Below are 12,006 nucleotides of genomic sequence, written 5' to 3'. Positions count from 1 at the left end.
ACAGTTCAGGTTGCATGAAAGGAAAATGAAATGTGGTGAAGCTTTTGACTATTCGTGCATACAGTGTTAAACTGTGACCCACTGCTGTACCTGAATGGAGAGGATGGTTCAACTGAGACCATACTATACCATAGTTTGCACTGTTTAGCATGTAAAGCTCCAAAACATACAAAGGGCAACCCACTAAACATAAAATTGACTATTCTGGATTAGACCAAAAGTCTATGTGTTCCCGTATTTTGTTTCCAAAGTAACATAGAAAAGCTGGATCAGCTTCCTCTTTACTTTCTTGTTCCAGACAGTCTTTAGGTAGATCAAGCTGTAACCTGAAACTACTGCACCTCCTGCTACAGTCTAATTAGAATGTCTGTAGATCTCCATCCCCCCCGCCCTCTTTAGGACTACCAGTAATCATATAGGCACTATGACATTCGCATCAAGTTAGCCTTACTGCTTCTCCTACCCTGTTCTACTCTCAACAAATGTAACGTATTTGTTCAGATCCCCTATGAATGCTCAGAGTGTAAATTTCTGCCAGGATACTGGGCTTCTCCTTCTGTCCCCCTGTGCAACTGCAGCTAATGCACCAAAGAATATCTCCACAGCCAGTAAAGGGGGACAAGGTGATCCCAGCACCATCTGACATGAGTTTGCATCTGGGGAGAAAAGAGGAGACATTGCACTCTTGAGCTATGAGCATACATCACAAAGAAGATGCTGGCCCTTGTCTGTTTAAGAGATCTGGAAATCTCTTGCACATTTTTGCTCAAACAGAACAAATAGGGATTTTAGAAAGTGTAGGCCCTCAGGGCTGTTTTGTGACCTCTAAAGCTTCCCCTGGAGACCCCAACACTCTAAAATGGCCCAAAACATTCAACCACCACAAAAAAATGTGATGGCTTATTCCCCACTACCACTAAGCCCCTGAAAACTTGCACAAATGTTATCTTCGGTAGCATGTTTTTATGTGCTTATATGGTTTAGAATTCACAAAGGCAGAGGCTTCTGTTCTAAAAAATAAACATTGACTTTATTGAATAATATTTAGCAAAAATGTAACTTAGGTAGAATCATTCCAAGCTGGTAGGGTATCATAAATATTACAGTTGCAGGCATTTCACAGTTTCCTCTTTACAATTGCCAGTACACTTTCTCTCCCATTCAGTAGCCTTCTCTCCTTTCCCTCTGACTCCTTTCAAATCTCTTCACCTCTCCTACACTCCCCCTCAACTCTTCTACACTGAACTCCCCTGAGTAGAACTCTCTTGAATTGAACTCAACTTGAGTGAACTTAACTTAATTGGCTACTCATCACTGAAATAAAAGAATGAATTTGCTTTCAGTGGTTCATACTTCCAGCCAGCAGTTTATCAGTGGCCATACTGGATAGAAGATTTAGGGAACTGTAGTCCAAACCCCTCTAAATTCTGCAAGCACCACTTCCTCCAAACATGATTTGAAGGATGTTTTTGAAGAAAGAGTTGAGTCAGTATCTCCAATAAGAATAGTTATATAGTTCTCATAAATGAGCTGGCATAGACAGTGACTGTGGTTTCTTGACAGCTGACTGAAGCCTGGATTAGTTATTATCATTCATTCCAAGAAAGGGCTATAAAAGCAGTAAATTTACCACTTCTTCACACCATGTCTTCCTGCTCTCCCCTCCATCTTGACCTTGTCCTTTCATGATTAGTGTACAGCGAGCGCGCCATACGCATATGCTAAAAGCTACACCGGAAGAGCCCATCGCATGCCCTGGAAGAAGTAATGGGGTACACGCCCGTGGCTTCCAATGGGGCTCCAGCACACGCAGAATTCCCATTACACGGAGGGACTCGGAATGGATCCCCACGTAAGGGGAGGGTGCACTGTATTTTCTTTTCATAAATGTTATTGGTGTTGCTGTGCCTTCAAGTCGTTTCCAACTTACGGCAATCCTAAGGCAAAACTATCATGGGGTTTTCTTGGCAGCATTTGTTCAGAGGAGGTTGGTCATTGCCTTTCCCTCAGGCTGAGAGCATGAGACTTGCCCAAGGTCACCCACTGGTTTCATGGCCCAGCTGGAAATTGAATGCTGGTCTCCAGAGTTAAGTCTCCACCAGTTGAGACTATGCCATGCTGGCCCTCTTCATAAGTAAACAAAGCGTAAACGAGTGGGGATGACAATCATGCCAAAAGAGAAGAGATTACAAGGGGATAATGAAAAGATCCATTTTCATAGTAGGAATGACAGACCTTTTGGAATTGATTCACCAACATAAAGCGAAGGCGAATCACACACTGATTTAAATGTAAATGAAAATAGGGCCTTAGGCTTTTAGAAACTGACTGGAATTGACTTTTAGTGGTGCCATTTGCTGTTTTCCTGGTTTGTATATAGTCTTCTAATGAATTTTAGTAGTTTTAACTTTATAAATGGTTTATTGTTTTAATAACTTTCACTGGAGCATGTATATGCTTTGTGTATGTATGTATGTGCTTTCAAATTGCCTGTCAACATATGGTGACACCATGAATTTCATAAAATGTTCTTAGACAGGAAATACTCATAGGTAGTTTTGCCAGTTCCTTCATCTGAAATGTAGTCTGGTATAACCTGGAATTTTTTGGCAGTCTCCCATCGAAGTATTAACCGGAGCTGATCCTGTTTAGCCCTTCAGGTTGGATGGGATCTGATGCCTATAGGCTACAACATAAAAAGTAATCACCGCTAGAGCAGTAGTGCCTAAAAACTGAAATATTTGGGGGGAAATATAAATATAGAATGCTGTTGGAATAAAGTCTGGGAGATTATACCAGTGGAAAAGTTAACATGTATGAGTTGAACAGTGCAAAACAGACAAGATCAATGAATTTTGGAACAATTGGTTATTCTTTATACTGTCCAATATACAGCCTCCGTTCTTGTGGTCTTTGGACCCACGTCCCTCGCTTATGCACAAGGGACGAACAGAGGGAGAATGAATGGGGGGCGCACCCACACTTATATTTAAGCCAGTGGGGCTTAAACATAGGCAATATAGGTTTTTGCAAGGGGGTCTGGAATGGATCCTCCATGAAAAAGGAGGGGCAACTGTATAAACAAACCCCTTCCTTATGCACGTAAGCTCTGTTTCTTCTACAGTACAGAAGCTATTTGGATCACTATTTGAATTTAATTGATGAATTTACTGGTATTTTCAGTTCAGTTATCCCTTTGTATCCACAGGGGTTCCATTCCAGACCCCCGGCCCCCGATAAAAAAAACAACATGGGATCTCAAGTAATATGGAATTCTGGGAATTGTAGTTTTGGAAGACACTTAGCCTTTTCTGTCAGAGATCTCTGGTGCCATAACAAGCTACAAATCACAGGATTCCATAGGATGGAGCCATAGCAGTTAAAGTGGTATCAACCTTGATTATTTCTGCAGAATGGGTGCAGCCTCATTTGTATTCAGAGGAAGCATTTCTATATGGAAAAATATTTTTCTTTTTGAGGGAGGAATTTGATGGTATGCTTTTTCTCTTCTCCCCTCCTTTAGGAATGGAATAGCAAACTGCCGGATGCGGACAGACAGTGAACAGTCATGCGGCTCTCCTGTAGTTAGCGGTGATCCAAAGGAGGACCACAACTATAGCAGTGCCAAATCTTCCAACCACAGGAGCACATCACCCACCAGTGACTCCATTTCTTCTTCCTCTGCTGATGACCATTACGAATTTGCTACAAAAGGCAGCCGGGACAGTAGCGAGGGCAGTGAGGTTAGCTTCCGTAGCCACGAGAGCCATAGTGAAGCAGAGGAGGAGGACAAAAGGCAAAACCGAAAAGAGACCAAGGATTCTTTAGCTGACAGTGGGTATGCCTCTCAGCACAAGAAACGGCAGCATTTGTTGAAGGCAAAAAAAGTACCAAGTGACACACTGCCTCTTAAAAAGAGACGTACAGAGAAACCCCCTGAGAGTGACGATGAGGAAATGAAAGAAGCAGCTGGGTCACTCCTTCATTTAGCAGGAATTCGGTCTTGTTTGAATAACATCACCAATCGGACGGCGAAGGGGCAGAAAGAGCAAAAGGACACCACAAAAAATGAGAACAAATCCATTGATTGAACTTACAAACAATTTTGTTTCAGCACGTCAGGTGAATTCTAATGATTTGTGGCAATATCAACAAATATATTCTTTGTTCAGTTTTTTTTCCTTTTCCCTCTTTCTCTCTCTCTTTTGTGTTTGTTTCTTTGCGGATCCCTTAAGATGCTTTTTTTTTTTGTTATTTTTAAAGGAGATTGAAGCCATAGAACTCATACTGATACTCAACTAATTTTAAAAAAGCTTTTCATTACATAAAGACAAAAAAAAAAAAAAAGAAAAGAAAAGAAAGTAAAAGCCAAATTTTGCCATTGCTTTCTCCAGCTTTGTCAAAAATATATGGTGGAATATGCTCCAATGTCACCAACCAATATGAAATGAACAAAATTTGGCACTTGAAAATCTTTTAAACCTAGAAGAAATTGGATAATTTATAAATTGTTCAGGCTAGGCTCTTAAATTTAATTTAAGGCCATATAATTGGATTTATGTGTGAAATTGTCTAGAATTTTGGGAGAAGTCGGAGGCCAAGACATTGTCTTCAGAATCAAGGATCATATACTGGCATTCGCTTGCAGTTGTGCCATAGAAATCTTGAAAGAGCCACTATAGACAGCTGCTCATACAGTAATGAACTGCTAGTGCTTCATGTACTGTATATGGCTTATAATGTGAAGACTTAATAACTTTTAAATTATGGAAAACTGAACTGTGTATGCAATGAGTTTCAGTGAAATAAGGAGAAAGGGGTGGAGGGGTAGGGTTTAGTGATATTCTTTAATCAATTAACTGTCTTCTATATTTAAATTAAAAGAATGTTTTTTCAAAAGCCATAAGCCTGAAGATTGGCACTGCCTGCAAAAATATTATGGGAAAACAAGCTATGAGTTCTTAACTGCCTGAGTGAAAAGCAATCAAGTCTAAAGAAAATTATGAGTAGATATTTAAGGAGGTTCAAAATGAAGAAATCTTTTGTATAGATCACAAATATTTGATCTCACTAGAGGGGAAAACATGCTACAAAACCTGCCACTAGTATTATATACTTTTTTTTCCTTTCAAAAAACAAATCCATGTTGGTTGGGCAAAACGATAAAGTAATATTTCATAGAGCTCTGTAATGTGCTCCTAAAATGGTATACCCAGTTAATGTCAGAATTCATCTCTGCAAAAAATGACAATATATTTCCAGTTGTAACCACTGTAGCAAACTCTGATCCACATTGCATGGATTCCTTTCTGGGAGGGGCTTGGGAGTAAAAAATAAAAACCCCTTTTTTAATTCAAAGATAACAAAAGTTCTTGTAAGGTAAATAATGTATTTAGCATGAAGCATGAATTATTTTCATATAAATATAGAAGAATAGAGAAAAGGCTATGCCTCTAATTTTTAAGCCCTTAGGCTTAGTTTGTTTTTTCGGGTTTTGTTTTCATTTTGGATTTTTTTTTTCATATTTTTTTTGGAAGCAGGTGTTTTTAAGGTTTAACCTTTTTCAGGGACAAATACTGACTGTTGGGGAACTTACTCTGCAATATTAAAAATAAAACTTCATGCTCGGGTAGGGCTTGGATGGTTGAATTTTATTGCCTTGTCTGCACATTCAGCCCCCTCCCCCTACTTCTCTGTTTTTTGAAACGTTTGTCCTTTCTTTGTCTTTATGTGTATTAACATTACGCAATAATTTTGAGGGCAAGGCAAGTAGTGAGTGTGTATGATGAAGTCTCCATGCAGAGATACTGAATTGTATGAGGGCTGGGGAGAGATGAAAACATGGAGTTTTGTTTGAGGGGAGACAATGACCACACAACTCTGCTCATCTGCCATGTGGGAACAAGTAATGAAAGGGCTTATATTTATGTTGACGGGGTGAATTTACAAATGTGTGTGGAAGAACTGACTTGTTGTGACCATACCTGTTTTGCAGTGCACAATCCTATAAACGGATTGAAAGCTTTGCAATAAGGCCATATTTTATTTTGTTTTGCTTTGCTTCTATTAGAAAACATTGGTATCATAGGCCATAAGCTTGAGGTGACTTTCAGACTCAAAGCTTTCAAGGGGCTGGCATGTGTGCCAGTTTGTTTTAAGGGCCTTATCCCCTATCTGCCTGCCAGACATTCTGAAGCAAAGGCGGCAGAAGAGGCTGCAGTTGGAAGGGCAAAGAAATCCCTTAAGTATATGCAAGCATGTATTGTTGGATCTGAAATGCTTAATAGAAATGGTGGCAATAGTTATGCTGTTTTGGAGAGCTGGTATTTTGCTTGGGGGTGTTTTGGCTGGAAGGAGAAATGTGGAAAACATTTTAAGGAATACCATTTAGCTGATATAAAAATTATATTCCATGCAGTGCATACAGAGTGAACAGAGTTAACAGATCTGTGAAATATGGAGTGTCGAATGAGATTTGGTCCATCGGCAATTTCATCATGGTTTACTGGTTTTGTCAATACATTTTACATGTAGACAAAGATAGGAAGAATTCAATATCCACCTTTGTTCACACACCACTACACCACCCCCATAACACTTACCTAAAAAGGAACAATAACATTTCATAGAACTAAAGAGAAAAGAAACCGTGTCAATAAATCTAACAAGTTTTCTCTCTGTACAACAGTGCCATATACATATCCTTGTTCATATTACCAGGGAGGAAGGTCAGGGCATAGCAAATCTTATGAGATATGAAAAGATGTTTTTGCCTGTTTAGGGGAATGAACACAATATGCCACCATAAGGATTGTACATTAACACCTGGGAGGATACTGAACTCTGATTATAGTTGCTTAATTGACAGTATTATTGCACTCAGTAACTATTGTGCTGTATACAGAGCACCAGTGGATTATCGGTATGATTCAGTAGAAGTCTATATTGTGACTCAATCCTCTTCTGGGTTGCTAATTGAATCTGATCAACAGAAGCTGAATGATGGACTTGGCAAGAATGATGGCTTTGTATTGGGCCACAATTCTTCATCCAGATAGGCTTTGCTTAAGCTCTTGCCTCCTTTGCCCCAGTGGAGATATTCAAGATTTCAGATGTGGATTCAGAATACAGCCCTATATTCTGCCTGCCTATCTTCCAAGAAATATACCTGGACACTACTGATATTGGACAGGTACACTTCAAGTCACAATACAGATTCAAGTGCCATTGTACCTGCCTGTTCCCCATATGCATGCAGGGAGGACAGTCCCCTTGGGATTATATTCTCCTCATCCCATTGGAAATGAAGTGGAGGTCTGGTTTCATTACTGCCATTCCTTTTGACAAGGTTTCTACAGAGGAAAACTTTAATATGACTTGATGTCTCATGTCTTGAAAGCATTTCATACAATTAATATCCCATTCTAGTCTGCCTTGCTTTCCTTTGACTGGAAACACACCATTCGTTCATTTTGTCTGTACAAAGTGTAAAACTAGAATAATACAAATTATTTTAGTAGTTCCTTCTGATTCAGTGCTTACTAGCAAAAATGTTTTGTGTACAATAATTCGGTTTCATTTGTTTTCTACTGTAGCATTTTGTTTTACTGCTACTATTTCCCAGTTTTTCTTAATGGGACTGCCCTCAAAATACTTTTAAAATATACCAGCACTGAACATTTTGAAAAAAATGGATCTTGGGAAAATACATAACAAGATTCAGCCTTCCAGGAAGAAAAAAACCAAGATTTTTTTTAAGGACATCAATTTATCCAATATATCTTCCTCTATTATTCCTACGACTAAATTGAAGATTGAAAGTCCTTGGGCATGCAGGCTTTTTGCAGGTAATACAGAGCCAAATATTCAGATCCACATTCACATCGTACAGTATTTGTATGTGCATTTTCATCCTGGGTTTCATTGCGGGGATTATCATCTATGAGTGGAAGAACTGTCCCATTGTGGATGTCACAAAAGGTGATGTGAATGTTTAATAGTTAAACGTGTAGTGTTTACAACAGGGGTGGGAAACCAGTTCAAGTGGCAGACCAGATTTCCCCCTCCACCCAACATCTCCATGAACCGCATGTTGTCAATTTGTCCATGCACCCCCACATCACAGGCTCCTTGGTTGAAACACTCAAGAAGTACCAATTTCATTCTCCCACCACCACTCCAACTCAGACAAGATAAGGCTGGCACTGTAATCACAATTAATCTTTCTACCAAAATGAGATATTGGGTTAAAATTGGGGAGGAGAGCATTGTAAAAAAATGTGTCACTTAAGTATCTTTATTAAATATTTAATTCATAGTTCAAACTCTTTGAAATTATGGAAGGTGCTGAAATCTTGGCTTCTCTCTCATACAGCCACTTCTTCGCTTCACAAAAAATCTTGTCATTTGTAACAATAATATTAATAATTAATAATAATATAGAAAATAATAAATTATCTAAATTTAATTGCTAGTCTCAGTTAGATTATACCTACTGACTCAATTGTTGAATAGTAATTCAATATTTACATAAATCCTGCTGATTCATTCAGTCTATTCCTTTTGGGACTAGCACTTTGACTTAGGTCAGTAATCCCAGCATTATGTTCCATGGTGCTATATTTCTATTCCATGATGCCAAAGTGAAATTAAACCAGTTGAGTCCTTCATAGACTTCTGCTGCACTGATGTTCTTATTCCCATTCACTCTGAGTGATGGACTCTGTTCCTCTCTGCCACTGCCATTTTGAAAATAGTGGGGGAAGAATTCAGTTTTCTATGTTCTTTCTCACAGAGGTCCATGTGTACAGTGAAAGCTTTTGGATTAGAGCTAAGGTGAGCACATCCTCATATTACAATTATTCCTTTTTTGAAAGAGGGAACCTTAAAGCATACAAAATGGTAGCACAATACTGATTTGTGACCCTTAGGTCAGTTGTTGACACTTGCAAGTAGTTGTTTTTCCACTCACTCAGGCCATCTGCCTTTGAATTGGATACTAGCAAGGTGATTTGGAAGCCAGATAACTTACTTTGTAAAATGTAGGCACTTCTGTTAAAATGCTGCAGTGCACACAGTAATACAAATTATTGGGATGTGAATTGCCTGAAATAGTTGAATAAATATATTTTTGCATATAAAAAAGTTGATTTCAACAAGAAAATTAGCAAGGTGAGACTCATTTGCTTGGCTTCTGAGTAAATCATTTCCAAGTTTTAAGTGTTTGGTTATTGTTTTTGTTTTTAAAATATCCTTCTATCCTCAGATCCAGAGCCATTTATTCTCTTAGTTGAGTAGTAGTTAAGTGCGTGGATTTGTTTTTTACAACTTTCTCTGAAATTTGTAAAACACTGTTATGCACATAAATGCAGCACTGTGATCTAATTTAAATAACTTTATTGTTTATATGAATATTACTTAATATTTTGCTACAGTGATAACCTTCCGCCAACCTTGGGCCACCTTCTTGCTTTCTACTGTAGAGAATTAAAAGCTGTTGTGAACAACACCATTTTGTTTTTCCTATAAATCAATCAATTGTTTTGATTGTGTTTTTTAAAAGTTGGATTTTATAAGTATTTCCAGAATATTCTGTGCCACCGTCTGTATGAACTTTGTTCTGGTTCCTGTTATAACCCTCTCCCTCCCCCTTACTTTTGTTCTTGGTAGGAAAAAGGTATCCTTTTTGATACTCATTATCTTAAATTAAAGCATAGACTCATATATGCAGTTGCTTTCCAGTGCTATTCTATCAGTGCAATCTTTCAACAGTTCAACAGACAATTTGCTTCACGGATCCCAGCTCCTATACTACACCTCCTCAAAAGAATTCTTTTAATAAACTCTTGTCTATGGTGCTGTATTTTGTTGGTCTACTTTTAAAATCACAAAATAAAAATTTAATGCAGACTTATTCATGAATCATTTCAAGCCACCAGCTCCTCTTCCTCTTCTTCTTTCTCCTCTTCTTCCTCTTATTCTTCCTCTTTTTTGACACTATTCCTATTACTTATATATATGTATTATCTAAAAAAAAATTTCTTTTCACTGTACTGTATTTTCAGAGAAATACAGGGGAAAATGTTTAGTTTTCTTACAATTCTGCTAAAACCAGGCTAGTGCTAAGAACCCCACTGGGACTGCATCCACAATACAGAAATAATCTAGGTTAGCACCACTTTAACTGCCATGGCTCAATGCTATACAATCCTGCAAATTGTAGTTTGTTGTGACACCAGAGCTGTCTGTCAGAGAAGGCTAAATGTCTCACAAAACTACAATTCCCAGAATTACATAGCATTGAGCCCCAACAATAGTGTCAACCAAGATTATTTCTGCAGTGTGGATGCAGCCTAAATCTTCAGTCCAAAAGGACACACACACAAGAACAAGGGATTCTCCAACATGCTCTTTTTAAAAGAAGTGGGACACTCACCAGTTGGACTTTTGTGGGGCAGCAGGAGTTGAATCCTGTCATTTCCTCCACCCAGACATCAAATTTGTTTCTTTAAAAAGCAAGTTTTGTAGAAAGACCACACAAAAGCATGAAACTGGCTACTGAATGGGGAAAATGAATTGTGGATTTACATATATACTTTCCTACTGAGGCTTGGATCTACATGGGATTAGGGCATTTATATTACAGTACTCTTTACCAATACCTTTTACGAAGTCATTGCTCCTTATCAAGATTATAACTAATATAGCTGGTATATCTTACATCTTGGGACTTTTATGACTTTGGCTTGAAATCTGGATTACCACCCCCCATGGTCCTGGTTTCCTACTGAGAATGAGATTCCATGTGTTTTAAGGTTCATTTATTACCTTCTTCTCCCCTGCCCCCAGGTTTATCTGTGGGAGGAAATTGTTTCTGGTCCCACTTCTGTATTATACACACTCACTACTTCACACTGCCTTGGTGTCAAATGTTGGAAGGGACGGGGTTAGGGGACGATTTCTGTGTGTATGAAAAGCATTATGAACTTGTACATTTTTATACTCTTCTGTAATATTTTTGAAATATTTTTGTTCTGCAGAAAAAGTGATGAAGCAATCAAAAGACCAATAAGTACAATATCAATGCTTTAGGGGTCATGAGACCTTCACTGGCCAATAGGTTAATTTAGTACAGCAATAAGCCATTTTTCCTTTTTTTCTGTTTCTTGTTTTTATTCCTTTTTAAAAAACAAAATGCTGTACTAGGTGTGTGGAACTGCCAGTTTCATTAACATACAGTGAGAACTGTGATGGGGCATAAACAGTGATGTTCAGTTGTATTTGTGTTTACCTAAATGAGCAGTAAAAAGGCAAGTGCAATCAGCCAGAAATATGGGGGGAGGGAAAGTTGATCTAGGCATACTTGCATTTTGCGTTTCTTGATGTGTAATCATATTGCCAAAGACAAACTCTTTCATCAGTTATTATTGTAAATAACACTTTCCCAAAACCTACCATAAAGTTTCTGTGATGTATTGTCTTCCAGTTGCAATAAAAATTACTGAGTTGCATCAATTGAATAATTGCACTTTTGGTTGGTGGCTTTTATTGTTTCATTTATTTCAAGCATTTCCGCAGCCCTTCTTTGAGACAGGCAATGCTACTGAAGTAGGGGCCCAATTAAAAATATTCTTACTGAATAAAAATTACCCCAAGAAATAGCCGAAATAAATAGGCCAAACAAGAATGGCGTGAGGAAATTATTCTGGCTGAGGCTCCATCTGAACTGCAGAATTAATGCAGTTTTGATACAGCTTTAACTGCTATGGCTCAATGCTGTGGGATGCCATGATTTGTAATTTTGTGACAGATTTAGCTTTCTCAGAGATCTCTGGTGCCACAACAAGCTACAGTGGGACCTCAGTATCCACAACAAGCCTGCGTTGTCCCCATGGACCACATTGCCATTAGGGACAATGCGGGCTTGAGCATCCGCAGATTTGGGTATCTGTTGGGTGATGCTGGTCTGGAACAGATTCCACTTGGATACCTAGGTCGCACTGTAGA

At 38.5% G+C, this 12,006-nt stretch overlaps 1 protein-coding gene across 5 annotated transcripts in view; it reads left to right on the top strand.

Annotated features, from left to right (window-relative positions):
• FOXN3 (forkhead box N3) overlaps positions 1 to 10,274 on the top strand; it is a 264,746-nt gene extending 254,472 nt beyond the window's left edge. For all 5 annotated transcript variants that reach the window (XM_042445714.1, XM_042445880.1, XM_042445794.1 and 2 more), the window contains one exon: positions 3,524 to 10,274. In XM_042445714.1, coding sequence (XP_042301648.1) covers positions 3,524 to 4,091 — 568 coding nt within the window. In that variant the 3' untranslated portion in view covers positions 4,092 to 10,274. The remainder of the gene's footprint in view (positions 1 to 3,523) is intronic.
• The last annotated feature ends 1,732 nt before the right edge of the window (positions 10,275 to 12,006 follow it).

This window comes from Sceloporus undulatus, chromosome 1, assembly GCF_019175285.1.
Source record: "Sceloporus undulatus isolate JIND9_A2432 ecotype Alabama chromosome 1, SceUnd_v1.1, whole genome shotgun sequence".
Lineage (NCBI taxonomy): Eukaryota > Metazoa > Chordata > Lepidosauria > Squamata > Phrynosomatidae > Sceloporus > Sceloporus undulatus.
This window is presented reverse-complemented; position numbering and strand designations above follow the sequence as displayed.